General features: G+C 38.5%; 1 protein-coding gene across 3 annotated transcripts in view; it reads left to right on the plus strand.

Annotated features, from left to right (window-relative positions):
• The window catches only part of LOC116847572 (protein O-mannosyl-transferase TMTC2), a 412,543-nt gene that overhangs the window by 202,871 nt on the left and 182,592 nt on the right, over window positions 1-27,080 (plus strand). For all 3 annotated transcript variants that reach the window (XM_032822683.1, XM_032822685.1, XM_032822684.1), the window contains exons 2-3: window positions 17,124-17,364; window positions 21,776-22,072. In XM_032822683.1, the coding sequence (XP_032678574.1) occupies window positions 17,124-17,364; window positions 21,776-22,072 (538 nt within the window). The remainder of the gene's footprint in view (window positions 1-17,123; window positions 17,365-21,775; window positions 22,073-27,080) is intronic.

Genomic DNA, 27,080 nt, shown 5'->3' on the forward strand with positions numbered 1-27,080 from the left:
GTAAAGTATCAGTGATAAACAGTGAATTATTTTTCTAATAAATGTTACTATAGTATCGATGATAATAACTTCATATACATATTGCTACTAGTATGTTTTTATTATAAACACAAAAAGATATAGTTGATACCCAAAATAGCACCATAACTTTGATGAGATCAATCATTAATTCTTCTTTTCTGAACGTTCATACAGAAGAAGCATTACTGGAGAAAAAAGTGAAAAACTTGTTCTATTTTACAGTTAGAAGAATTATTTTTTAGTAAATGTTATTGTAATATCAATAATATCTTTATATGCCTATTGCTACTAGTATTTTTTTAAATCTACAAATATACTTGAAAATTACTATAATTTTAATGAGATTGACTATTTTTTTCTTTCTCTCAACGCCTTTGTACAAATAAAATTTCGAAAAGAAAAAAAAAAGAAAAAATTATAATATTTTATAGTCAGAAAGATAATTTTTTATTAAATGTTACCATAGTATCAATAATAATAACTTCACATGCATATTGCTACTAGTATTTTTTTGTTAGAATAACAAAAAGATATAGTTGACGCCGAAAATTACTATAACCTTGGAATTTTTTTACAGAGATAGCAATACAGCTTTATATAGAAATAACAATGTTGAAAAGAAACAATGAAAAATTCACAATATTTTATCTATCTCTGGTACGTCACGTTTCCACCCAAATAAGACATGATACGTGCGACGCGTCAATCCGACGGCAAGCTTTAATGCCACGAGATGAACGAGTGACACCGAAGGGAATCCCAGAGGTTCCGCGATATTTCCGTTGGCGGTATTTTCGGCGCTCGTCGCTTTCAGCTTCACGTCAGGACGTGATTCGCCGGCGATCCGCTCGCAGAAATCGCACGAAGAAAATCGTGCGAACAGAACGGTACCGAAGCGACCCGCTCGCTCGGGCGCGTCGTCGACGGCTGAAGGTGGGCTCCCCTCGCCCTCTTCCACCCCCGTAAGAGACGCCCGGAATGAGTTTTCCGGGCGATTTAGCTAGGTATTTATTTGGCCTCCCCCGCGCACCCCACCTCGCCTCACATTGCCCCCACCTCTTACCGACATCTTCGCGGTTCTCGCTCCCGAGACTATCTTCCGGGAAATACCTGACATAATGTAGCGTCGTCGAGCTATGCGCTCCCTGCTCTTCCCTCCCCCGCGCCCTCGCCCGCGTTCCCTATCCTCTTTCGGCTCTTCTGGTTTCCCTCGTTTTCCACATCTCTGTCTTTCTCTCTTCACGGTAACGTCAATGCCTTCTCCCTACCCGCCCATCTCCTTTCCTCACTATCGATTCCTATAGAGAGTTTTGAAATGGAGCTGTACGTAAAGAGGGCCTGCCTTTAAAGGAAATATTAGTTATTCCGCTATCGCGTCCTATTTCTGCGAGTGGGTATTCATATACATGCAATATCGATACTTTGAAACAAGAATCGCTAATGCTATTGAATACTTGGCGACTGGATAGGGAAGAGGGGATGATGAGGGAAAGGGATATAATACGTGCAAAAATAGGAAAATTGAACAATGCGCATTCTTCAGTCGCCGGACGATGTCGATTGTCTTCGTCACGATTGATTTGTGCGGTTATTCCATTAGCTCCGCAAGAAAACTGTTTTGTTCCAATTGCAAATTCAATTAACAATCGTCTGTTTATATATATATATATATATATATATATATATATATATATATATATATATACGTGCAAGCTCGGCGAAATTAAATATTTCTCTAAAAGAGATCTATTTATTTATTTTCCTCCCTCTCACGCACGTTACTTTGTACTTTACTATTTTTACTTAGCTCGTATCCCCTATCTTTCCGCACATTCCTCCACGTTGTTCATGGGATCCGTGACGGAGGATAGAGAAAGAACGAGAGCTCGGTAGTAAGCGAGAGGTTGCAGGAAGAGCCCGGATAGGGGATTCGGAAGACGAGAGGGTGAGAAGGTGAGGGGAGGGTGGCCTGCAAATTGCCACGCGCCGCATCATCCCCTGGGATCGTGCAGCCAGCTCTGGCTGAAGAAACGACCCCGTATCGCGTCGCGTTCATCGGTGTGAATTTCTATCAGTCGCGGTCGTGCGAGATCGTCTTATCGCGCAACGGGGGAATCGCGCGAAATTCGATCGCGGTTCGATCGCGTTGAGCATATCTCTACGCCGGGATGTTAATATCGTAATGTGTCGCGTAGCATCGACTTTGGATACAACGTCAGCGTTCTGAGTGTATAACTTCGTCTTACAGCTTAGGAGGAATTTACGATTCCCCCTGAAGCGACGGAATTTTATTGTGCCGAAAAGTGAAATTTCGTTACTGCGTGAAGTTAAGAAGTTTGCAAGGTTTAGTAGAGTAAAGTTGTCGAATATGGGGAAGTTTCGTAATATGGGAAATTGCAGTTATGATCACCACGATGTAGTGCGATCTATGAATTGTCTTCAAAACTATTTCAAAACTATTTCACATACTGGTCCCTTTCAATGTTAAATGTTATTAGTGCCTAGCGAGTGACAGGTGCAATAGATAAAAACATTTTCTGTACTGTTCAGAATATTTTTCACGCTTTTACAAGATTTACTATAACTTATGCAAAATAAGTTATGTTGAGGTTATTATATCATAGGCATATAAGTACAAGGAATAAAATGAAGCTGATATTATGTTAGATTTGCAAACTAATAGGTTAAGTTAGAAATCGAAATTCTAATATCAATTGCCCGAAGTTTTTAATACAGGAAGATCTGAGATAAAATAGGATATTGCTAACATGAGAAAAATTGCGTTTGTCATTTTTGAGTTAAAAAAGGGAATAATGTTTCCAACATTCGTTTCATCTTAATGTTTCTTCTCTATTTTGAAATTTGATTTAATTAAATTCAATATTTTGATATAATGTTGTATGTTTCATAACATTCATTATTTGTTAATGTGCAAAATAAAATAATTAAAACCATAATAACACTTTAATATCTTTTTTAATATTTTTTAAAATTAAATTCTACTATATTGTTATTGATAATAACTTTACATGCATATTACGACTACCATTTTCGTGTTAGAACAATCAAAAAATATGATTGGGACCAAAAGTAACTATAATTTCAATTAGATCAACTATTGCTTTCTTTCAGTGTAGTGCAAATTTCGATGATTTCTTGACAAACTCATTTCGCCACACAACCTCCTTAAATTTCTATATGCCGAAAATCATCAGGGTCGGGAACAACGACCCTGTCTGCGGGAATGCTGAAATTAATATACGGTTGATTTTTCAACGGACTTCCGTAATTTTTCCGTGTACTTAAAACGGAACTCACGACCGCGTCCCCTGTGAAATCTAAAGCTCGTCGGATATCGAGGCGGGCGGAAGCTGTAAAAAGTTAACCGGCGAATACTTAATACTCCGGTGACGCGTTTCACCCGCCGGCAACGTTTCCTCCCTAATATCGCGTGACAAAAGAATCACGGGAGAGCGCTTTAGACAGTGATTATAAATTCGACACGAATCGCGAGGGGCGCGACATACCGAGCGGTCACTGAAAAAAAAGCGGGGCACAAAAAAGCGTATCGCGCGAATGCCGTTCACGTTGCAAGAAAAATCGGTATTTACTACTCGAAAGCGAAATATCCGCAAAAAGGCGGGAACCCGTCATTTAGTTTAAATGCGTTGGATATTTCGAAAAAGGGCAGTTTGGTTGTTCAGATTAACGTAGTTTTATACATTCAGCGAAGCTTACTATCGCGCGCGGCTTTTAACGAGCGAACGCGAGCATTCTGCCTCTGCCGCGGTTTGCCTAATCGATACGAATTTTTATTTATCGGGGGATTAACGAGTCTCATTCGAATCGAAATGCACGCCCTAGCCCGGGAATGGAAATGATCGCGGGTCAGAAGTTTATGAGATCGCGCGGCTCGGCGGAAGTTTTCACCACGTTGCAAAAAATTTCCATTTGCGATAATACTCTACGTTCGCGCGATGGCGCATAACCGATTTTCTCACCGCTCGTCCTAATGTAAAAAGATAGGAATATAAAATCCCGTAATAATCGTTACACCATTCGCTATGGAACAAGAACCTCCTTCTCTTTCTTCTCTCTCTGTTTTCCTCCTCTTCGCCTTTTCTCTCTCGTCTGTTTCTTATTTAATTCTCCGCCGACTTATTGGGCCGTTCCGTATCGTCGTTGTCGCTAGATTTGATTCGCTGTCTCTTAAACGCTGCTTGATCAACAGCACGTTGCTTCTTTCTTGAGGGATTTCGGCTCGCGACGAATCTTGGCGACGACAATATCGCATTTTGCAGGTTACTTCACTGGCGGGATAAAGTGCCAGAAAATATCCCATCTTATACAGTTTTACGATCTTGGCAACGACGCGCGAACATGTTTTTTTAATCCTGCGGAGATTGTTGGTCGGAACAAATCGTCTTCTTCGCGTTTACTCTTTGATTTTTCCTCGGAGAGAAGATTTTGATAGAGGTTATTATTTACTCCCGCTCAGAATGGCAATAGTAATGCTAAAGCCAAGTGAAATTGGAACTACAAATTTAAAGGATCTATCCGAGTAGAAATGTTGATTCTACTTTCAATCTTCATTTAACGTCTATTTCGACACTATGTGAAGTCTATACCAAACTTTTGTGGTTTAATTCAATTTACTAATTTTACTAAGAGATCCTCTTTTAGAACTTACAAGTGGCATTTTGCATGTTTTTTGTCACTTAAACTTCCATTTACCACTTCAGTTCCTCTCCCCCCCCACATGTATTAAATATGTACTGATCCTTCAGAATATACCAATATTAGAAAATTCAATTCGCGAATAGAAAAATTTCGACGCGGGTAAATATAGTTGACATTTTGATTCTACTTTCCACCCCAACATTTTCTTTGATGCTTACATTGACACTTTGAAATCTATATCAAATATAGATCTATCTCTTTTGATTTTATTTAACCTACTAACTGTGTTGAATAATCCTTTTTAGATCCTATAAGTGATGTTTTATACGTCTTCTACCACTTAGAAGCATTAAGTAAGATTTTCTATGTGTATTAAATATATATTGATTCTTCAGAATATACCATAAAGTTTGAATCAAAAGTTGGGCTAAAATGTTGACTCAGGATGCCCAATATGATAGAGAAAATGACGATGTCCATTCTAAAATATATTGTGGGATCTTATTTTGGACCTCAGTATCCCATTTAATGCCTGCTCTGATATTCTGAAGCCTATCAAACTCTTTTGATTCTGTAACCTACTAACGTTGCTGGGAAGTTCTTTTTAAAACCTACAAGTGTCATTTCGTGCGTTCTCTGTCGTTTAGAGGCGTCAAGTGGGACTCTAGTTTCTATATGTATTAAACTTACACTGATCCTTCAGAATATACAGACGTTAGAAAGTTAGGTTGAAAATAGGGCGGAAATTTCGACTCGGCTATTATCATGATTAATTCGGGGGGAAACGGAACAGCCCCCATGTGAACTCGAAACTCCCCCTGTTAAAACGACGAAGGCCTTTAACAGAGAAGGCAATAAAAAGAAACATCCAACATACATGAGGGATGCGTCACGCAATGTCATCGGCCGTTAGGTCTAATAATGTAACCCGTCTCAACGACGGGTCGCTCTACACCCCTCACCCTTCACTTTCTTACGTCAATTTGCCATAGAAACTAGGTGTAATCGATAGAACACCTCTTCCCGTGCGCGGTTCGTCGCCACCTCCCCGACCCATTCCACTCTACGTCCCGCTCTATCGCGCGCCATCGCCGCCCCTCCACAGCTCTGGCTCTTTCACCGCGCCCGGGCACTATATGCGAACCGGACGAAACCACGGGTGGAGATTAATCATCGGTCGATTTTAATATCGCGGCCGGCGTATCTATACGCCCGGCGGGTGCGCCGCCGCCGGCGGCGACGGACGAGAAAGAGGGTGCGCGGGGCGGCTGGGCCCATCTAGTCCTGTAATTTATTAATTCATTTCTGCGCGCAAGGGGGGTGCCCAATAATTCTAATTTGACCGCGGTCGCTAAGCGCTTTCCGATTCGGCCCGCGCCTTCCACGGGAAGGAGAGCGGAAAATTGAATCGGCGTCGCCTTACGTAAGTCGATGAGGCTTAAAGGGGTCGGACGAGTATTAAGTGACTCGGTTGGGGCTGGATGGCTGGTGGGAGGGGAGAGGGCAAAAGAGTCGAAAGAACGTGGAGAACTACCCGTCCTGCTGGGTTCCCGAAGCCATTCTACGTGACGTCGCGCCGCTTCTTTGCGAGCCCCCAGGACGAGCTTCATTAACGTCACGCGCACGTTGTCATAAGTGCTCCCGAACGTGTATGCGCGCGAACGTGTGTGTGCGCGCACGTCGATGTGCACGTGCGTCAACAGGACTACACTCGCCTCCCTAATGGCTTCGTCGACCCGCGAACGTTTACATTTGTCATACGCGACACGTGAAGAACACGCCGCGACGTCGTCTGGTTTTTCTTTTTTTTTTTTTTTTCCTTTTACCCGGAGATTATCAGAACGAGGCATTTCGGTGACGTTTGCCCTCCGCCTTTTGGAAAGGAGGTCGCTTACGTTCTTTTCTCCCTTTCGTGAGGCGCAGCCGCTCACATGGGCGTAACGCGCTGATTGCTCGGTGGACTTTCGTGCAAAAGTCAACAAGCGTCGGCGTTAATAGTACGAAATTGAAAAAGGAATATATTCTGTTTTACTTATGTGTAATTCTTTTTTACACACTGTTTTACACACACTGTTTCTTGTCATTTTATTTGTTTCGTTCATATTTATTACTTGCATTATTTTATCAACCTATACGTGCTATTATTATTTCTTCTGCTATAGCGTATTTTATTAATGTAAACATTAATTTTCATTACTCTACAAGTTACAAATTCGAATGAAAATTCTATACATACATATGATCGGTGATCGTTATCTGTGAAAGATACGGTTGTAGTTCCGAAAAAAAGCCCACCTTCCGATTCTGATGACATTCAGTGAAATGGTTCTAAATGGACATATCTAAATGTTTTTTTTTACATAAATGAAACATTATTGAGATAATGTTAAAATAATGTACATATACAGATCTTATAATAACAGGTCGATATTTTAATTCACTATTCTTTCATCTGATGTATACTACTTATATTTTAGCAACTAAAATGTGCCATTACATTAAAACACTTGCTATTTTAGCAAAATCTACTGTGTTTTTGCTGAAATTTACTATGTTTCTTAGCAAAACAGTCCTTACTGTGTGTGACTGACTTACTTATTGACAGTCTATTCCTGAACCATTGAAAATATAGTAAAATTGAAAAGAATTTATATGGAAAAATAAACTCCTAAAAATATTCTCTCTGTGTAGTTATTTCCAAAAGCTTGCATACTACAGATGAATACCTGAAAAATACCAGAAAAATCTGCATGGGAATTGAAACAAGTTCAAATAACATGTTTTATAAACAGAAAGCAACGGCGCGCTTTTTATCCCCCACTTTCTACCTCGCAGAAATCTAATTTAACTGTATCATTGCTATGATATAAGTACAACCATTATTTCAAAGTTATCTCAGTTAATTTTTAATTGCGCCAGAGGATTTTTCAGATATGTCTATTTAAGTATTTTGGACTGTTTCACCGAATTTCGTGAGAATCGGAGAGTGGACCTTTCCGGAACTGCAGTTAAGGATATACGGAGGCATTCGTAGAAAAGCAGAATTCAGATTACGAGGTGTAAAGAGAGCGGACACTCACGCAATCCCGTGTGCTAGGTACGAAAGTTAACTTCACGACGAAAAATCGCGTTCATCATCCTTCGTGCACTCCCGGACGAACTTCATTAACGTCACGCGCGTTATCGTGAGCGTTGTACACGATCGTGCTGTGCAAATACACATCGCGTCATGACGGCGTCTTTATTTCCCGCGAATGCCAAAGAAATAATTCCGCGTAGCGCGCCCATGCGAATGCCACGTCGCCATGAAAATCGGCCACGTGCGAAACTGCCGTTGACAGAGGTGATCGATCTCTAAATCGTCGAATGTATCTCGCAGATCTACACGCGCCATTAAACGCTTGCACGACCGTCTCGGCTTGCGACCGCACGTTCATTATCGAGATTAAATTTCGACGTCGGCCTTGCCGTTTCGCTCCGGCCTGTGATGAATTAACTTCGCCGCGTCATCTCTCGCCAACTTTACAAGAAGAACGAAGTTACGAGAATGAAAGTCAAATGAAAGGCTCGCGCGGGGAGTATGCAGTGGATCGCGCATAAATATAAAACGGGCACGACGAAATCTTTTTGTAAGTTCTTTACAGAGTATTCGACGCAAGACACGACAACACTCGTGCGCAAGTAGAGCATGTCAATCTGAGCAAAAAGACTCCTATCATTTTGGAAACAACCACATAAAATTTTGAGATATTTATAAAAGAAAACCAGCAAATCAGTGCACGTGACGTTGTAAGATGATCTATGTAGGCACGAGCTTATCGAAAGTAGCTGAGAAAGACTGCTTCTAAGCAATCTTGCTCAGTGATAGATATCGGCTGACAGCTGGAAATGGAGTAACGATGACGTAGACAATTGTTTTTCGATCGTGAATCGTTAAAAAACAGTCGCAACTCATACAACACTGAATATTTCCTGTACATATGTATATTGTCCATGATGTACAAATATCTTTGCACATATATATATTTTATATACATGAATCGGATATACATTACAGTACATAGTACAATACACATATACAATATTATGTATCGCAATGTTATATACCCAATTAATGCATATATGTAGTATATATATATTTACATGAATATATATCATAGTATACATAATATGTATACGTAATATATGTAATATACATACTATGTTCTGTAATATACATACTATGTTCTGTAATATATAATTCGTGTGTATAAAATACATGCAACAAGACATGTACAGTACATACAACAGAACATTATTTGTACATTATAGAACAAATATATACACATAAAAAATATTCACAATTTTATATGGGAGAAAATAAAAGCGTATATTTGTTGCATTTACACAGATATATAAACATAAGTTATAAGGATACTGTCATAAATTGTTTGCATAATCAGTTCTTGTTCAATTATTGAATTTAAACATTAATGACTACGATCAATAAAAGGACAAGCGACTGCTTGTCGTACGGGTGAATTAAGTTTCATAAATAAAAAATAATAAAAATGATATACACAAAATATGCATATATATAAATATGTATAAATATGTTATAATAAATAATAAAATATGCACATATGATATATATATATATATATATATATATATATATATATATCTTTAAATTTTGACAATTTTTGAATATATGTATCATATGTGTTATATATAAGAATAAACAGAATGGATATACACAAGTTATGATATACATTGCACGTATAGTGCATCATAGATGTACATACATATGTATATAGTATATTCAGTATCCATAAATGTATATACATAAAATATACATGGTATATATCCGAATGCTTTATGGGAAATTTCAGTCATTTTCAATGAGATCTACAGAGTTTGTCCCACAACGTCACGTGTACTGATTTACTAATCTTCTTTTATTGATATCTTAAAATTTGTTTAAAAAAAGGTAAGGGCCATCTTGCTTAGGTTGATGTGCTCTACTTGCACACGTGCACGTTGTCATGTCGTTGCGTCAGACACTCTTACGTGCGGAAGAACTGTGCGTTGTCGCGCGGTTACACTTTTCCTTAGCTCGAGTTCTCGTTTGTCGGACATTCGGAGGTTATCGGACGTGATAAACGATCATACATCACAAACATCATTTGTTTCGCGGAAGCCTCCCAAAATTTCCGCCCCATTTCCATCCATCTTCCGCCTACGTGCACCAACGCTCGGTTGCGTAACCACGTCAAAATTCAGGACCTGCGACGGGGATTTGCGCCCCTTTCCCCTCTCTTCCCGCGAATTCAATTGCAGAGATGTATAGGCGGCGAAGGAGCGACTTATACCCGGCGACCGGCCTTGCTTCAGCCGAGGCGGAAAATCGGGGAGCGTCGCAGCGGCAGAAAAATAACTCCTAAACGAGGCGGGCGCGACGACACCGGCGCGAATTTTCAGAATGCTGCAATCGACATGAATGGGGCATTAATTGATGGCTCCCACCCCGGACCGTCGTTCGCGCCTCTCGCCGGGAGATTTTACAAATTTTCATTACACGTGAGCCGCCAGCCGGTGGCAACGTCGGCCAAAAGCTCCGGTGAACGAAAAAGCTCGCACCGCGCACGAAAGCGCCGAGAGCGCGTGCAATCTCGATTACTCGTACATGAGGACGAGCCACAGCTTCGCGAACAAACTCATTCCGGCATAACAAATTATTCGGGAAAAACGACGGGAATTGTGTGGGAGCGGCTAACAAGAAAGTAATTTGGTGTCGCGCGTAAAACGCGCGACGTTCAGAACCGCGCAAGAGATTTTCGTACGGACGCGACGCGACGTGACGCGAAATTCACTCGTGGATTAATATAGGGAAGGAGGGAGGGAGGCAGACAGACAGGCAGGTGGGCGACGAAGGTGACACGAGGCCGGAGAATATGTATTTTTGAGTGTATATTGGTGTCGTGTAATGTCTAAATATTTAAATGTCGGTTATTTAATTGACCTAATGAGAAACTCTATCCCAATAATGTGTGCGTTCATTAAATTGCCGTTATCACATTTCGATAATTTTACATAATTTCGATGATTAATAGCGTCTCTGATTGCAAATGAATACTATATCGCGGCGGAACACGGTGCAAATGAATTTTTCATGCGTCAAATCAAAGCGCGTAGAATGCGATATTTTGAATGCGTGGCGCGCAATATTTCCGTCGCGAAATCGTTTCAATTGTTTGCAAATTGCTGCGGCGTTATTATTATTACGGTGGTAATTACACAATTACAAATTACGACGCTCTGCGTTCGAATTTCAGGCAAAAGAAGCGGATGAAAGAAAAGAATTTTCAAAAGAATACCTTCACGTGTTTCGACGAAAGAGAAATAACATTCATTGGATTTTGCGTAGGATCTGCCAGATGAGATTGAGAATGAAATCAGCGTGACATTCGCGATGTGTTTCACGAGAGAAAACCATTGAATAAAAAAGTAAATACTTCTATATTTAGTAAAAAATTTTATATCAAATTTAAAATCTCGCATATCTCGGAAAATCCATTTAAATTTTCGTGTTAATTTTACACCAAGCGGATATATTAAGAAAAACACAAATATAATATATAAAAAAATTAATACAAAGAATCAACGCAGGCATTATCTTAAATTGAATTTTGTGTTAGTTGATATATATGGAATGTCAGATGTAACACCAAAAAATTATTATTATTTTTACACCGATGAAAATATTTTAATTATTATTTCTTTTTTACTGTGTATTGTTTTTAAGGAATATGTTATGAATTTAAGATTTTACCTAAAATCATTTTAATGATATGGTATTTAATTTTTCAATTCAATATATATATATATATATATATATATATATATATATACTTAAAAAACTGGCAAACAATGAATAGGAATCGAACTCGGGAACTTTGGCTCTTAAGGGCTGGTTTTTCAATAGCAGTTTAAATTTGGATTCAAATTTAAATTCTATTTTAACAATGCGTTTGTTTTGTTTAAACAGAGTTTAAGTTAAAATCTAAGTTTAAACTATTATTGAAAAACCGGCCCTTAGAGTTGCCTACCTTACCTATTACTATTTGTAATCTAACTGTGAACATACTTCATATTATTTCTTATTAACATACTTCATATCATATCATAAGAAGGAAACATAAATTTTCAATAAAATTAACATTTATGATGTGTTAGTCTATATTAGAATATAAAGTTTGGACACTACAAGTATTATTTGAACACTTACGTAGGTGGAAGTAATATAAACAAATTAGATTAATACGCAACTATGTCTTATGTATTTTAAGTTTTGTTAATGAAACTTTTTTGTTAGTCAGATCAAATATTGTTATATCAATGTAATTTTAAAAACTTTTAAAATAAAAAAATGTTGATTTTTTGAAATAATTGCGTTGAAATAACTCGAAATAATATTTTATTTGTAAATGACAGATAAAAATTGTTTATAAAGTTGACTGATATAACACATTAAAACGTCACGAAAATATATATATCAGTTGTAATATAATAATTATCAGTTGTATGTTAATATTACATTATAATCAAGTATAATATCACATAATATAATAATCAAGAATTGGTAGCAGGAAGAAATTTTAACATTTGTACGCGAAATTTTTTACAGTGTAGTCAGACTATACGCGGGTGTAATATCCGAGAAAAAAATAAAAAACATTACTTAGCAATAGCTTGTCGGAGGCAGCGGCGCTCAAAATTGTTCGACGGAAAATTAACGGTGGCTACGTCCCGCTTTTTTCAACGGCGCGATCGAGTGTATGCGCGCGCGCGCGCGCGTGTGTGTGTGTGTGTGTGTGTGCATAGAGCTTCTCGTATCGGAATCTGGAGACGAACTGAAATATCGAGCTCATCGATACCCATGAATATTGATCGGTCGTCGATTAGAACGCCTCGTTCGAACGCGGAGGATCGTCTATGCGATCCGACGAAGAAAAAGTTCGACGAGGCGTAACGAGTGATAGCGTATTTTTTACAAATCTTTTTTACAGCGCTCAGCAACGCGCGCATTAATTGGATGAAAGCGATGGCGAAAATAACGGATTATTGAACGCGCGACGTATAATTTCGCGAAATGCGTGCACGGAAGAGATCCCGTTGAGAGGCAATTGAAAGTGACTCGCGATGACGGGCTCTCTTCATGCTGCTTTGCAGTACAAATGAACTTGCACCATAGCGCATCCACGTAATGCGAAATGTTATCGTTTAGATTTATTCATTTCGCGAACCGCGCCACGGAACGATTGCGTTACAGCAGTCTTCCTCGTTTCTTTGAGCTACAAACGGATTTGTGTTACGTAAACGCTCAATTATGTCTTTTTGCGAAGGTAAAAAAGGATTTCTTAAGGCAAAAGCACAGTCGTAATTGGAAACTCTCTTTGCATATCAACTTCTACGATTTCTGTAAGGGACGGTAAATTATCTCGGGGTGAGTGCTCTCAGAATGTATAAGGAATGTAAACTATTTCGCACCCACTCAGTTGTATAACGCTATTTTTTATACAAATTTGGCAATTTCTCCTTAATGGAAATGTTGAGGGAGATCGTTAGTTACAAGGACTTTTCAATATTCAATATAATATCTCTCTCTCTCTCTCTCTCTCTCTCTCTCTCTCTCTCTCTCTCTCTCTCTCTCTCTAGTGTGCGCACACATGTGTGTGTGTATGTATAAACATAGGATGTCCCATTTTAATTGCATACTTCAAATATCTCAAAAACAAGACAAGATAAAAAACAAGACAGACAAAAATGTGTCAAACAAAAGTTATTTAGTTTTAAGAGGAGAAAAAGATGGCAACGTTCACTTAATCTCGGAATGTCTTTAGAAAAATTTGCCAATTTTTTAGATGGAATCGTGTGGTTTTTCTAACAAAAATCAATTTCTGTGATTATAAAAGTACTGAAGTAAAACTACCATAATATAAATATTATTTTCAAGATATTTTTAATTCTCTTATCTTATCTTTTCTTATCTTATCTTTCTTCTATCTTACACCTTTCGGTACACAAAAATTTGAAATATTTCATAAAATATTCTTCTCAATCGATAACTTCATCTTAATACTTTTGTATGTAAAATGATGGGTGAAATTATTGTAAAAAAAAGAAAAAAAATATAAAGAAACCTTGAATAAAATTCGGTTGCACTTTTCAGATTTACATTGATGCACCGATACGCAAAGTCTAATATTACTGATTGATTTCCCACGTCGTCGAACGTAGAGTTCGCAAAAAGATTTTTGAAAAGTATTTCGAAAATTACTATCTTAACAGTTTTGCTTAGAAGAAATTGTCCACTTTCATAAGGAAATTATGTGAGTAATGAGCATCCTGTGAATAATTTACACTCCGCACCTTAATTTCAATTTTGCTACATCAAATTGTCGAAACGTATATTATAATACCGCAAATTTCGAGGTAGAAGTTTGGTTGAAGGGAGAAGGCAAGAGCCGCGTTTCAATACCGCGTGGCATTATTTCTTTACATCTTCTATTTGCAGCGATAAGACGTCTACAATGGAAAATGTAATGCAAGAGCGATGTTATCGTCCCACGTTGCGTGTCGATTGCCTTATAAACCATACTCGATAACTGCCATCGATTCGGCAGGTTTATCGCTCGCTATAAAGAAAGAAAAAGGCATGTGCTCTCTCTCTCTCTCTCTCTCTCTCTCTCTCTCTCTCTCTGTTGCTCTCGTTCTCTCCCTCTATATAAAACCCGTAGCCCGCTGCTGCGAAACGTCGCGATCGCTCAAATAATTGCATCGGCAAACGGCTTCTACTTTCATTTAGCGCCGCATAAAGTACGAATAAAAATATTAGAGCGTGTGCTCTTCATATTACTACCTCGGAATAACCCCTTTTACGTGCGCGTTTCCCCACTGAAATTGTTTGTCCTATGTCTATTTGCACGCGTTATTTTCTACTTATTTTGTCGTACAATCGGCCGGATTAATGCTGTCCGTGATGCCGCTGTCACCAAGAGAGACAGCTCCGGACGCGCGACTCGCCGAGATTCTTTCCGTTTCCTTTTTTCTTTTCATGCTTCTCCCTCCTCACCAACAGAATAAAACGGTTAATATTGTAAATTATCGTATCATCTCTCGGTTCACAAGCAGGTGAACCGATAGCTTCTCCATTCAGGCGACGATAAAGAGACAAAAGCACGGCGCCAGGTAAACGGCGCCATCGCGATCCTCACGGATTACGCGAACGACGTTGTCGTTCCGGCAGCTTTTTCGTGGAAGACTGTCGGCGCTCCTAAGTTCATGAAGTGCTCGAAACACACTTTGCAGTTCTTACACGTAGAAATATACAGATGTAGCCGCGTGAGAGAGAGCGCGCGCGCGCGCGCGACCAGCGATATAAGGTCGGGCGATAAGGCCGTTTCGCCGGAGCACTATCGCCGTCGTAACCGTTTTCGTAGGCCAGCACAGCCCCCGATTGTGTGTGATCTTGGCCCGAGCGCGCACGTACGATTGCTCCGCCAGCGAAGTAGGCGATAATAACGAGCGCCCGATATAAGCGACGTCCGACTAATTGCGTTACCTTCAGCCCCGTTCCGTTCGTTTCGTGAAGTAAGTTTGTGTGCTTTGGAGTCGGCTAAAATGCGATCGGGGAATCTTGCTCGGCGCGAGCACGACCAGATCTTCAGGAATTGATATACGTGTACACGTAATCGCGGAATACCGGCGGAACTTGAGGGAAATTACCTCGGCGACTTCGAGGACCCTTCTAATTTTTACATGGAGTTTTAACGTTTACGCGGTTATAAAATTTGTTCGCTCAATTCCACACATGTCTCTCTTCCGCTCATTCGCGCGTTCCACAGTAACATTTTATATTAAAACGCTAAAGCAAGTATGACGTAATCGCTATTTAATTAAACATTCTGTCAAATAAATGTGATATTTTTTAATTAATTTTCGACTTTATTTCCCAGGGGAAGAGAGCGAGGTCCGGATACGTCGATGCGACGATATTTGCACACTGATAGGGAGCGGCCGATCGATAACGAGCGAGAATTGTTTCTGGCAACTAATACACGCGCGCACAGAGCGTGTCCGTGTCTGAGTAATTAATTCACGGACAGAGATAAAAATGGTTTATTAAATGCCACCGAATGATTTGTCGCTGGCATTCGGCCCGAGAATCTCGGTTGATGCGGTTAACACGATGAACTGACCGAAATGTTGAAAGTCCCGTATTAAATTACACGACAAAGCCATAGAGTAGGCCAAATTGAAACGGCTTATTTTATTTTAACGCCGCGGATCGAATTGCGTTGCGTATAATAAATCGATGTTTCACCTTTTAATACGGTTTTGCGAATGTAACCCGGCACGGGTTATATTATCACAATCTGATTAAGTTACACGCGAATCACGACGCGTTGAAAAACTGATTTTGTTTATTTCTGTCGTTCCTATAGCCGATTTTATTGTTCCCATAGTGAATCGAGCCGGGCTAATAAATTCAAATTGCGTATCAGCTCCTGCGGATTTCGCCGTTCAATATTCAACATAGCTAAGCTACAATAACTGAGGGAAGGGTGTTTGACTATGATTACATATATTATATGTACAAATCGTAGAGCACCTCTACTTCAACCCGAGTCGAAATTTTTATCTTACTTTCGACCTCAATATTTCATTTAACACCTACTTTGATACTCTATTTTGATAAGCCTATATCAACTTCTTTTGATTCTATTTTACCTACTAACTCTGCTGAGAAGTCCTTTTTAGAACCTACAAATTTTAGAACCTACAAATTTTGTGTCACTTTCTATAATTGAAAAGCGCAAAGTAGATTTTCAATCCTGATGTATGTTAAACATACATACATTGATCCTCTTGCGCATACACACTAAAAAAAAGTATTTGAAAATTTATTTGTAAAATATAAAGTTCATTTACAGAAATAAACTTCATTTTTATAGAAATAAACTTTATATCCTACAAATAAATTTTAAAGTGTATTTTCTCAGTGCAGATGTTAGGAAGTCGGACATTGGATTAGAAAGTCTAAAATTACGACTTGGAAACGCATAATACAAACAATTTAAATCTGTAACCGATATCTGATTTGATAGACACTGATTAGAAAATGAAATTTGTCGAACGTCATTTAAAGTAAAATTTTGACAGCTATTTATTGAAACAGCTATTTACTGAACACTTTATGTAACAAGGCTTTGACGCGATAAGGCTACCGAGAAGAAGCAATGTCTCATTTTCATATACAATATCCATTTCTGTGTACGTTTGAGTTATTAGCGATTATTAGTAATTCACTCCTCCTTTGTCTACCTCTCATTCAAAGATAATCTGATAAATAATTCGAGACTGTCATTTTGATGTTGTAGAAGAGCCATCCTGACGAATCCTGACCTGCTGTCGAGCACGCCGTGGTACCGGCTGCTCGAGAATGACTTCTGGGGAACACCGCTGACGGAGCGTGGTTCGCACGGTAGCTATCGACCGCTCTGCGTGGCCACTTTCCGTCTGAATCATTTTCTGGGTGGTCTTGAACCCTGGGGCTATCATCTGGTGAATGTGGCGTTGCACGCCGGCTGCACTGTCCTCGTAGTCAGGGTCGCCAGAAAGGTGAGTAACTACATCTACATCATCTCTGATTTCATCTGAGATTTCATCCCGTGATACGAAACAAACCATACTTTTGTGTGTATGTGAATGCACACACACATAATTATCACTGTAATTGAGAAAGTTTTCATTCACTGATAAGGGAATACATATGTGTGAAGCTGCCACTCACCGGTGTTGACAGGCTTTTACACATGCTGCAAAAATTTTTGCGTTAAATTTAACACATTTCATATATCCCAATTTATTCACTCTAATTTTTGTAAGCAAATAGTTAACATAAGCTAATATATAAAACGTTATATATTTTTTGTATATATTTTCTCGCACATTTTGTAGTCGAGACAATTACTTGCAAGAAATTCGGTCAAATTGATTATGAGTGAATATCTTTGAGAGAATCATAAGGTATATAAAAAATCCTTTAGATAAAAGTTTTATTGTCTTTGATGCTTTTCTTGTATTACAATGTTATCATTGCAATATAATTGCATATTTTTTAAATATGTGATTTTTTAAATAAACTCTCAGTCGCCACATGACCTTTTTGGAGACGTTGAAATACATTATATCAATTATATCAATTTTATCGAGAATTATCTTCGAGAAGTCGTTCCAACTCTGAAACATGAGAAAACGCGTACAAGAAGCACATATCTCTTACTTTTGGCTGCTCTACACATCTGAAGCTTGTTGACACTGATAAAAGGGACATTTTCATATGTTTCCTTGTGAGTCGGAAAACAGTTGTATCGCGGTAACGCCTTTCAAATACGGATTTTATGTCATCGCCATAGAAAGAAAACAATAGTGACACCTGTAGCGTTCACATCACACGGGAGTTTTCATAATATTCTGTTCCATAATGACCGTCCGGAAATAAAATCTCAAAAGTCCGTCCGATGCCGGAATATTATCATTAACGTCCGCATTATATTTCTCATCTGGTCCAACAGTCGGCGTGTTATGCCGGATTAACATCAAAGCGCGGAATGCGTTCGTTTCAACGATGAGACCAGGTGCAGTGCAAAAAAATAATAATAATAATGAATGTGGAATTAGTCGACAAAACTGATCTCATCTCCACCGCCGTTGTTTTCCATTTGTGCACATTGCCGATATTGCTAGCGATGTATTAAAGAGCGCGTGACCGTCGATTAATCATAATTCAGGCTTGATAAATACCGTCATTCAACTTAATTCATCTTCCATCAATTATATTACGGCGCTGAACGTAATCTTTGCTGCGATATTAATTTGCGGAGCTTTGTCGAATGGAGATGGGAGGGGGGAGGGGGGAGGGAAAGGGTGCGCGTGACAGTAAAAGTTCGCTTTGCAGTAAAAGACGCATTATGAATCCATCTAATTATTGAGCAACTCGGTTCGTTTTATATCCGAAATAAAACCATGGAGATCCTTTTTGTTTGATCCACGGGAGCACATCTCTGGAGAATTGTCGGTGGCAGCCTTGAGTGCAAGGAGAGAGATAGAGAGGGAGAGAGAGAGGGGGGGAGAGAGAGAGCCCGTTTAACTTCGACATAAGCCTACTGTGGTTTTAATTTTACGACGTCGCTTCGTTTTAGTTGGTGCGAGGTCCCTCTTAGTTCAAAAGCGCCATAGGGCGAACATGAGAGCATGAATCTAGATGGAGATCGGGCACACGAAAATCTCAAACAGAACTTCCGGATACGTTTGAGGATCAAAAGGGCCGCGACGTGGATCCTATCGTCCCTGAGACTTTAATTTCACAACGTCTCTTTCGGTCACCGTGCTTTAATTCCTAGCGAGTATTTAACTTCCGCGTGTCCAAGTGCTCTGAGGAATCGCGGCATTTACGATTTAATTATGCATGCGCCGAACGACACGACATTTAATTATAACTGCACTGGTTTAAATTAAATTAAATTATATATGTGCTAAACCAAATAAAATGCAATCGTACACACGCCGATGGATCGAGCCTAATTATATTTACGCCGAGCAAAATAAAAGTTAATAGCGCGTATCGCGCGAACGAAGTGGAATAATTTAGTTATCGTGGCTTCGGTTAAGTTTCGGAGGAACGAGCCAGAGATAAATCAAAAGTACCGACGAGAAGTCTTTCGCGAATGGAAATTTAACAAGAACAGAGCGAAAGTCGGGTCGCACTAGAGGGAAACGTAACGCAGGTGGCTACAGCCTCGCGGATTCTATGCGAGCGAGTCCTTAGCGCAATTTCTTAGCATCATGAAAAATAAGCAATAATATCAAAGTTGCATACCGTTTTATAAGTTCATTAGCAACTCGAATCGTTTTAGCGCGTTATTATGGGCGCGAGGAGCTGCGGCAAGTATGAGAAGCCGCGTTAATTTAATACACGCAGCACTTTGCTGAGTAATGAAACTGTCACGCTAATTAACTGAGTCTAAGTGTATTAATGAAGCTACTTCTACGTAGCCTGAGCGGCGTTTTGAGTTACGCGTATCGTTAATATCTTTCGTTAGTTCGCCGTTAGTTCGTGAACCTACGCTTCCGTCACATTCTCGATCTCGATCGGTTTTCCTGCTTCCAAGTTGTTTCGTCGCGTGCTTCCGATTTTCTGCGGAAAAAAACATGCGACATTTATACAATTTTCCTGCTCGAAATTCCACCCGACGCTCGTCATCCTCGATATCCCTTTATTGCAAATGTGCATCGGATCGTATAATTTTCGAATATCCCCGCCGATGACTGCAGCCGACGATTACCAAGTCTTGTACATAATACTACAAATTGTGCTCCTCTACATTTTTGCATATCTGATGTCCCTTTTATATTTTGACTTGGATATCTTGGCCGTGTTCTCGGAAATCCCATCACTCGCCATATCATCGGCGAACGTGATTGCTTTGGTCACTATATTCTCTTTTTTTATCTCAATATTTTAATATAATATATAAATCTAAATATATATATATATATATATATATAAATATATAAATATATATATATATATATATATATATAAATAATATGTAAAATGTATATATATATATATATATATATATATAAATAATATGCAAAATGTATATATATATATATATATATATATACACATTTTACATAGTTTTTTTATATATTACCATATATAAACACATATTATAATATCGAAGTTTTTTTATAAATTTTTATTGTAAACGTATATATATAATATAACAAATTTCAATATTGTAAAATTTTCAAATAATTATAATATTTCTCGTTTTAATACTTAAATATTTTAGTACAAGTTAGTTATCACATTAAAATAAATTGAGACTTATATTCAGTGTTTTCAGAGATATACGCACACGTAACATTACACTGTAGAAAATTTTGCGTATAAATACTTAAATTTCTTCACGTTATCAATTTTTTATTATTATTTCAATGTAAAAGTAACAAAGAACTGGTATGTTATTTCTTTCGTGACGTTTTAATGTATTAATATCAACTTCATAGCTTGACAATTTTTATGTCATGCAGAAATGATATATTATTTTGAGTTGTTTTAATATAATTATTTTAAAAACTTTACATTTTTAAAGTAATTTTGATATTAACAAAAGTTAAAGTACATTATACATACTAGTGTGTCAATTTAACATATGTTTGTGTTATTTTAGAATATTATTTAATATACGTGTGTTCAAGTAACAACTTGTTAAAATTGTACATTTTATACTCTAAGATTAACATATTATGGATATTAATTTTATCAAAAAATTATGTTCTCGTCATCTTACGACTTACGATATATACAATTTGAAGTATGCTTACAGTCAAAATAAAAATGGTGTAGTAAGTAAGAAGTAGACGACTCTCAAGAGCCAGAGTTTCTCAATTCTATATGTGGCAATTTAAATATATAAAAAAATTGAATCAATTCAATTTCTCTCTCTCTAAACAGCATATGATTAAAAAGATTTTAGAATCATAGATAATACTGCTCTTGAAAATTATGCAATAAAAAAGGAATGATAATTAGAATATTTTTTTGTTAGTGTGAAAATAACATTTTTTATGTTATATATGACATTCTAAATCAATTTTTTATAAAATTTGCTTCAAAATAGCTTGTGTTCATTTCTTGGCATAATATTTGCGTTTTTTAACATACCTGATTTGTGTTAAATTAACACGAAAATTTAAGTGGACCTTTTAGAATATGCAAAATATGTTAAATTTGAGGCAAAGTTTTTAAATCTATAAATTTTAACATAATTCTGAATTCTTGGAGCGGATCGTTACCTTCGTATATCCCCGGTATGTTCCGCGAGTGATTAAATTGAAATTTGGATCGAGCGAAGTACAGTTAATTAACGGTGGAGTTAATTAACCCATCACTTGAAGGATCGTCTCGCGAGACGTTTACATGTGTACCTTACGAGATATCCGCAATTACACTCCACAGGTCCTGCCAGGAAGGAGCAATCTCGCGCACGCGATCACGGGTTTCCTGTTTGCGGTCCATCCCATTCACAGTGAGGCTGTGGCCGGTATAGTCGGACGTGCCGACCTTCTTGCCTGCTTCCTGACCTTGACATCTTTCCTGACGTACTCGGCCCATTGTAATCGCACCAGATCGCCATTTCCTCTGCTGCTGGCCCTGGTGTCGTCGACGTTGGCCACCTTCGCCAAAGAAACGGGCATATCGTCCCTGGCTCTCTGCCTTCTGTGGGAGCTCTGTCGCGGCGAGCCAAGTCGAAAGGTAAGTTGACACGACAACAGCCATTTCCAGCACTCGTTAATAGCACTCGTACATTTCTTTGTCGTAAAGAGCTGCTCTGGAGTCAGCGAGTCGAATCAGTCGGGACAAGAAATTATTTAAAATCATAATTTATCAGGTCCAACAAGGCCGTACCTAAAGAAGATTTTTTAATTTACAGACTATTAATTTCTTTTCTCGAATTTTTCAACTAGATTCGTTCACACATGAGCGTGTGCATGACTAAAAATACTAATAAGATTTAACAACTCTTTGTACATTTTATTCTCGAGCGCCATCAATTTGCAAAGGTACTCAAATTGAATCTTGTGGCTGCCTAGTCACAAAGCAGTAAATTTGTATCTAATATTGCTAGCCACTCAATTTTCTTAATGACTTTATAAATAAGTTCACTGATGGCAAAAGAAATTGCAGTTATGAGATGAAAAATCATAGCCGCTTGCCGGCTAGTAATATAACGCTCATTTCTGAAGATTTTCATGAAATAACGTAACTCAATTTTAAACTCCAACTCTAAAATGTTAATGACAGTATAAAAATTAAATTATATATCTTTAGAATAGAAGACGTCATTTTATCTATAATATTTGAAACGTATAACGACTATCGATTACAAAATCGATTTCACATTTTAGTGAATAAACGGTAAGTAATGAACTAAAAACAAACTAAGGAATTTAACCCTAATTTGAGTTTGACTTGAATTTCAATAAGCAGACGAATGTATTGGTGTAATGTTCCTATTTTACTACAATCACGCGTCTATTTCTTCACTGATCAATTGACCTCAAAACTACACTTTTATTTCTTTATGTTGTGAAGTTTTTTCTTTATAATGAATCAATCAATAAATTTTAAGACTAATGACTATAAAAAAGACTGATATATATATAGTCTATAATAATTTAATTTTGAAAAGGGTAGAGTTGTGATGTCAAGTTTTTATGTTATTCTATAATATATTCTATATATTAGTCTATGTCTATAATTATTCTATGTCTATAATTATTCTATGCTATTTTATAACCCCATAAAATGTGATACGTAAATAAAAATAAAGAAACAATAAAATTCATGCATGAAAATCATGTTACAAATAAAACAAAAGGAGACAATGATTATAATACTTACGATGAGTGAATAAATTTTAAACCAATTCTTTTGACAATATATGTTTAATGAATGTACGATGTTACTCAAGCACATAAATGAATGTCAGGGTTGATCTAGCTTGTACTAGCTAGCTACTAGTTCCTGGATCAGCTCGACTAGTCACATCTCTACTCGGATATCGCGCGATTTCCGCGGTGACGCGCGCGAATCTACAGCGCCGTGTTGTCGTTTACTCGACTCGCGGCTCGTATCGCAGCTTCGGGCGTGAAAGTTTCGACAAGGAAGCAACGTACAGCCCGCGTATTTGTTCGCGCACACGCGCGGGGGAGCGTGTAACCGATAACGCGTTGGCGCGCCGCGTCGCGTCGCATCTCGCTTGCATCCTGGCGAAGACAGCGGGCTGATGCACGGTGAGCCATCCTTCTCCAGCCTCCTCCTTCAGACACCCACTCCGTCGTTGCTCACCCTCTCTGCCCTTTCGTTCTCTTTGCTACCTCCGGAGTCTCCGTCTGCCTTCTCCTTTCGCGTACGCTGCATCCGGATGCGCTGGATGCACCGGACGCCTCGCGTGATGCATGACGCGCGCCCATCCTCTCTTTCCCCCCCCCCCTTTTCCGCCGTTATCTATCCGCGGCGGGTTGGAGGGGTGCCAAGAGGATCGTTCGCATTTTCCGACGTCCCTCCGAGTGCCGTGAGGCCTCCGCACGCCTTCTTCGTCCTTTTCGCTCGCCTTCCCGCTCCCTCTCCGCCGTTCCACCCTCGCCGTTATATTTCTCTTCTTATTATACTTCCGTCTCTTCTTCGCACTCTCCATCGACTGCATCGCTGTGCGGCTTCTCTGCACTCTCGCCGCCGCCGCCGCCGCGGGCTCGGGGTACCCATCAAGTCAACCAAGTGTAAACCGCTTGCACCGTTTCCCACCACCGGCAGCCTGCAGCCGAGAGCCCGATGCGCTCCAGTGGCGGATTAAAGTGTTAAGTGTGCCTAAGGCGCGAATCAATTTTTTCGAGACCGGAAATTTCGAGATGCGCCGAGTAACGATTTGCAGCTATTGTATGTTTTAGAATAGACAACATCATTTCTTTACGCTCTTATTTAATTCTTAGTTAGGTTGGATCGCATGAAAATCGGTTCTCACAATGGATAAAACTCTGGAAACCATGCGCGAGAAAGAAAATCTCGGTTCGTGTAACTGAATTTCTGTGCCCTGAGGATCAGACGAAAATTCTGTCGGAACGATCCCTGTAGGAAGTTTCCACTCAATCAATTGTTCTCAGTTACTTCAGCTGAATTTTAATGCAACTGAATGCTGAAACAAATAAGTTAACTTATTTCCACGCGATAACACGTGGAAGAAATATAATATGTCACTAAATTTGGTTGCCATAATAATATATTAACATTATTCTTTGCCTATACATATAAAAGGATTGTAGATACTATATACTCTGAAAGTATACTAGTGGTCTTTTTTGTTGAGGATATAACGTACGAACATTGAAAATTATGTATTATAAGAACTGTGAGAACTGTATTGATAGGTATATAGCAATAACAATTTTTAATGCATCTACTTGAGGATATTGTAAAACTTAGTGTGATATTCTCAGTGTGACGCATTAAAGGAACATTAAATTTTATCATTTCTCATAACCATTTATCCAACAAAAAAATTGCATTTATATACATTTACTTCATTATCTAAATAATACTATTAGTTTGAAATGAACACATACGCACAAATACAGAAAATATTGTTTAAAACATTTTTTTATATTAATGCTTTATTTTTGCATCAGTTGATCGAATAGAGATGCGCAGATAATAGAAAAAATATATAAATGTTTAAATATGTGTTTATGTATTTCGAGAGTTACTACATGAAGAGAATATTATAGTTTCCTTTCAAATTCTTCTCAATTTTATATTTTTAATGGTCCAGGAAGGTTGTCAGTAAAATCTATCTTGCTAAGGAACATAGTAAATTTTCCTAGAAACATAGCAAATTAGAAACACAGCAAACATTTTAATAGCTCATTTCAATTCCTAAAATATAAATAGCATATATGAAATGAAAGGATAGCGAGTTGCAAAATGTCGATCTATTCCTTAGTTACAAAATCCTATAGTAATTTTTGGTATAAAATTCTCTCCGCATATAAATTATGAACTCTCCACCTCTGTATGTTCCAAACAAAACGATCAATAATTCTGAAATATGTGTGTAATGTAGATATATTAGTCTAATATTGTATTATAATATTTTAATATTGTATTGTAATATTTTCTATAATATTATAACAGCCTTCATCAAAACGTTAAGTTTAGTTTATACAGGAAACTGGAAACATAAATTAAAAATAGCACGCTAAATCCAAGGACACGTGTAAAAAGTGTCGACTAGTTTCTAACTCTCAAATAATCAATCTTTTTCTAATTGTACGAACAGTGAGATGATATTTCAATTTATATATAGCGCCAGTTTCAATAAATTCTTAACAAACTCATTCTGCCTTACGACCTGCTTAACTTGAATTCACATGAATTTCCTTAATAATAGAAAATGTGGTTAGAGTAACCGTAATAAAATTCCCCCGCGCAGAGGAATCATTTCTCGTCGCCGAGTGTTTGTCTGGTCCGCGTTCAGTTACACGAACTGAGATATTTTTTGTCCCGTGTGAGATCGAGTCCTCGCGTTGTCGAGGTCGATACGGAAGACGGAAACGCCGTCACTCGGGAGCGGAAATGTCAGCGACGACTGACGAAGACCGCGGCGTGGTTTCGTCGTTCTCGTTTTTCGCGCGCCAGCTTTGTCCAGTCGCGTGGAAATATGCGTAGATCGACGGAAGTCCTGGGTGAGTGACCAGGAGACAAACGAGACGTGACGTACGGCAGATGAGAACCCGGGACGGACGAAAAGCGCAGAATTTATTAAGTTACGATCGGGCTGTCTGGTCCGCGATCGCGAAGTAATTGGAGAAAATCTGGTTTTCAGATTATCGACTTGGTCGGCGGATGGGTGGGGGGAGGATCGTACGAGGGCGACGGGAATCCTTCTCGTGAAATATCGCCGGGACGTTAAATCCGCTTCTGTGACGTTTGCTTCATTCCGGACGCTCCGCTGGCCATTTCATCGGAGATAAAACAATATTGCTACGGAACAGAAAAGCCACGATAAGTGATGGAATTACGGCAATTACGGCGCATCCACAGCTAATCCGCTGGCTAATCCCGGTATATTCGAATGCAAGAATGTATTCGGATTATCGAGATGCTCCCGATTGCTAGGATCTACGCTTAACGGTTTTGAACAATTAAGACCTGTCACTGTAGACAGCGCGGCGTTTGTGTTGAACGTAAGCCGAAGAGGAGCTTAGCGAATTTAGCGCACGTCTCGTGTGCGAATTTATACTGTGCAAGAATATTCTTTCGTCAAGTAACGAGTCGCGATAAAATTCTCCTTTTGACTTGACGTCGTACTTCAATGACATTGAGAAAACGATCATATTGCACAAAGTATTGCATCGTACAGATTGATATGACGTATCAATGGGTAGAATGATTTGCAATATTCTTTTATATTTTCTTTCATATTTATTTTTTTATGGCGAGAGTGAATGTAATCTGTTTTGCAAACGAGTATATCGCCAAGTTTGAGCTAAGTTCGGACGCGCACATTTACCAGCGAAGTAAGCACTCAAAAAAATGTTTTACAGATAAAATTCTAAATGTCACAGTTAAAATTTATCGCTGTTTTTGTGTCTGCTAGAAAATTGTCTCTGGTACATAGAATTTACAGTAGCAGCATTCCAGCAATATCTGCAAGCAAATTTAGGTGGATGTGAAGATTATACATTCGTTTCTCTCTAGTCTTGTC

The sequence above is a fragment of the Odontomachus brunneus genome, unplaced genomic scaffold (genome assembly GCF_010583005.1).
Source record: "Odontomachus brunneus isolate Ranch 3 - 2012 unplaced genomic scaffold, Obru_v1 Obru_scaffold_080, whole genome shotgun sequence".
Classification (NCBI taxonomy): domain Eukaryota; kingdom Metazoa; phylum Arthropoda; class Insecta; order Hymenoptera; family Formicidae; genus Odontomachus; species Odontomachus brunneus.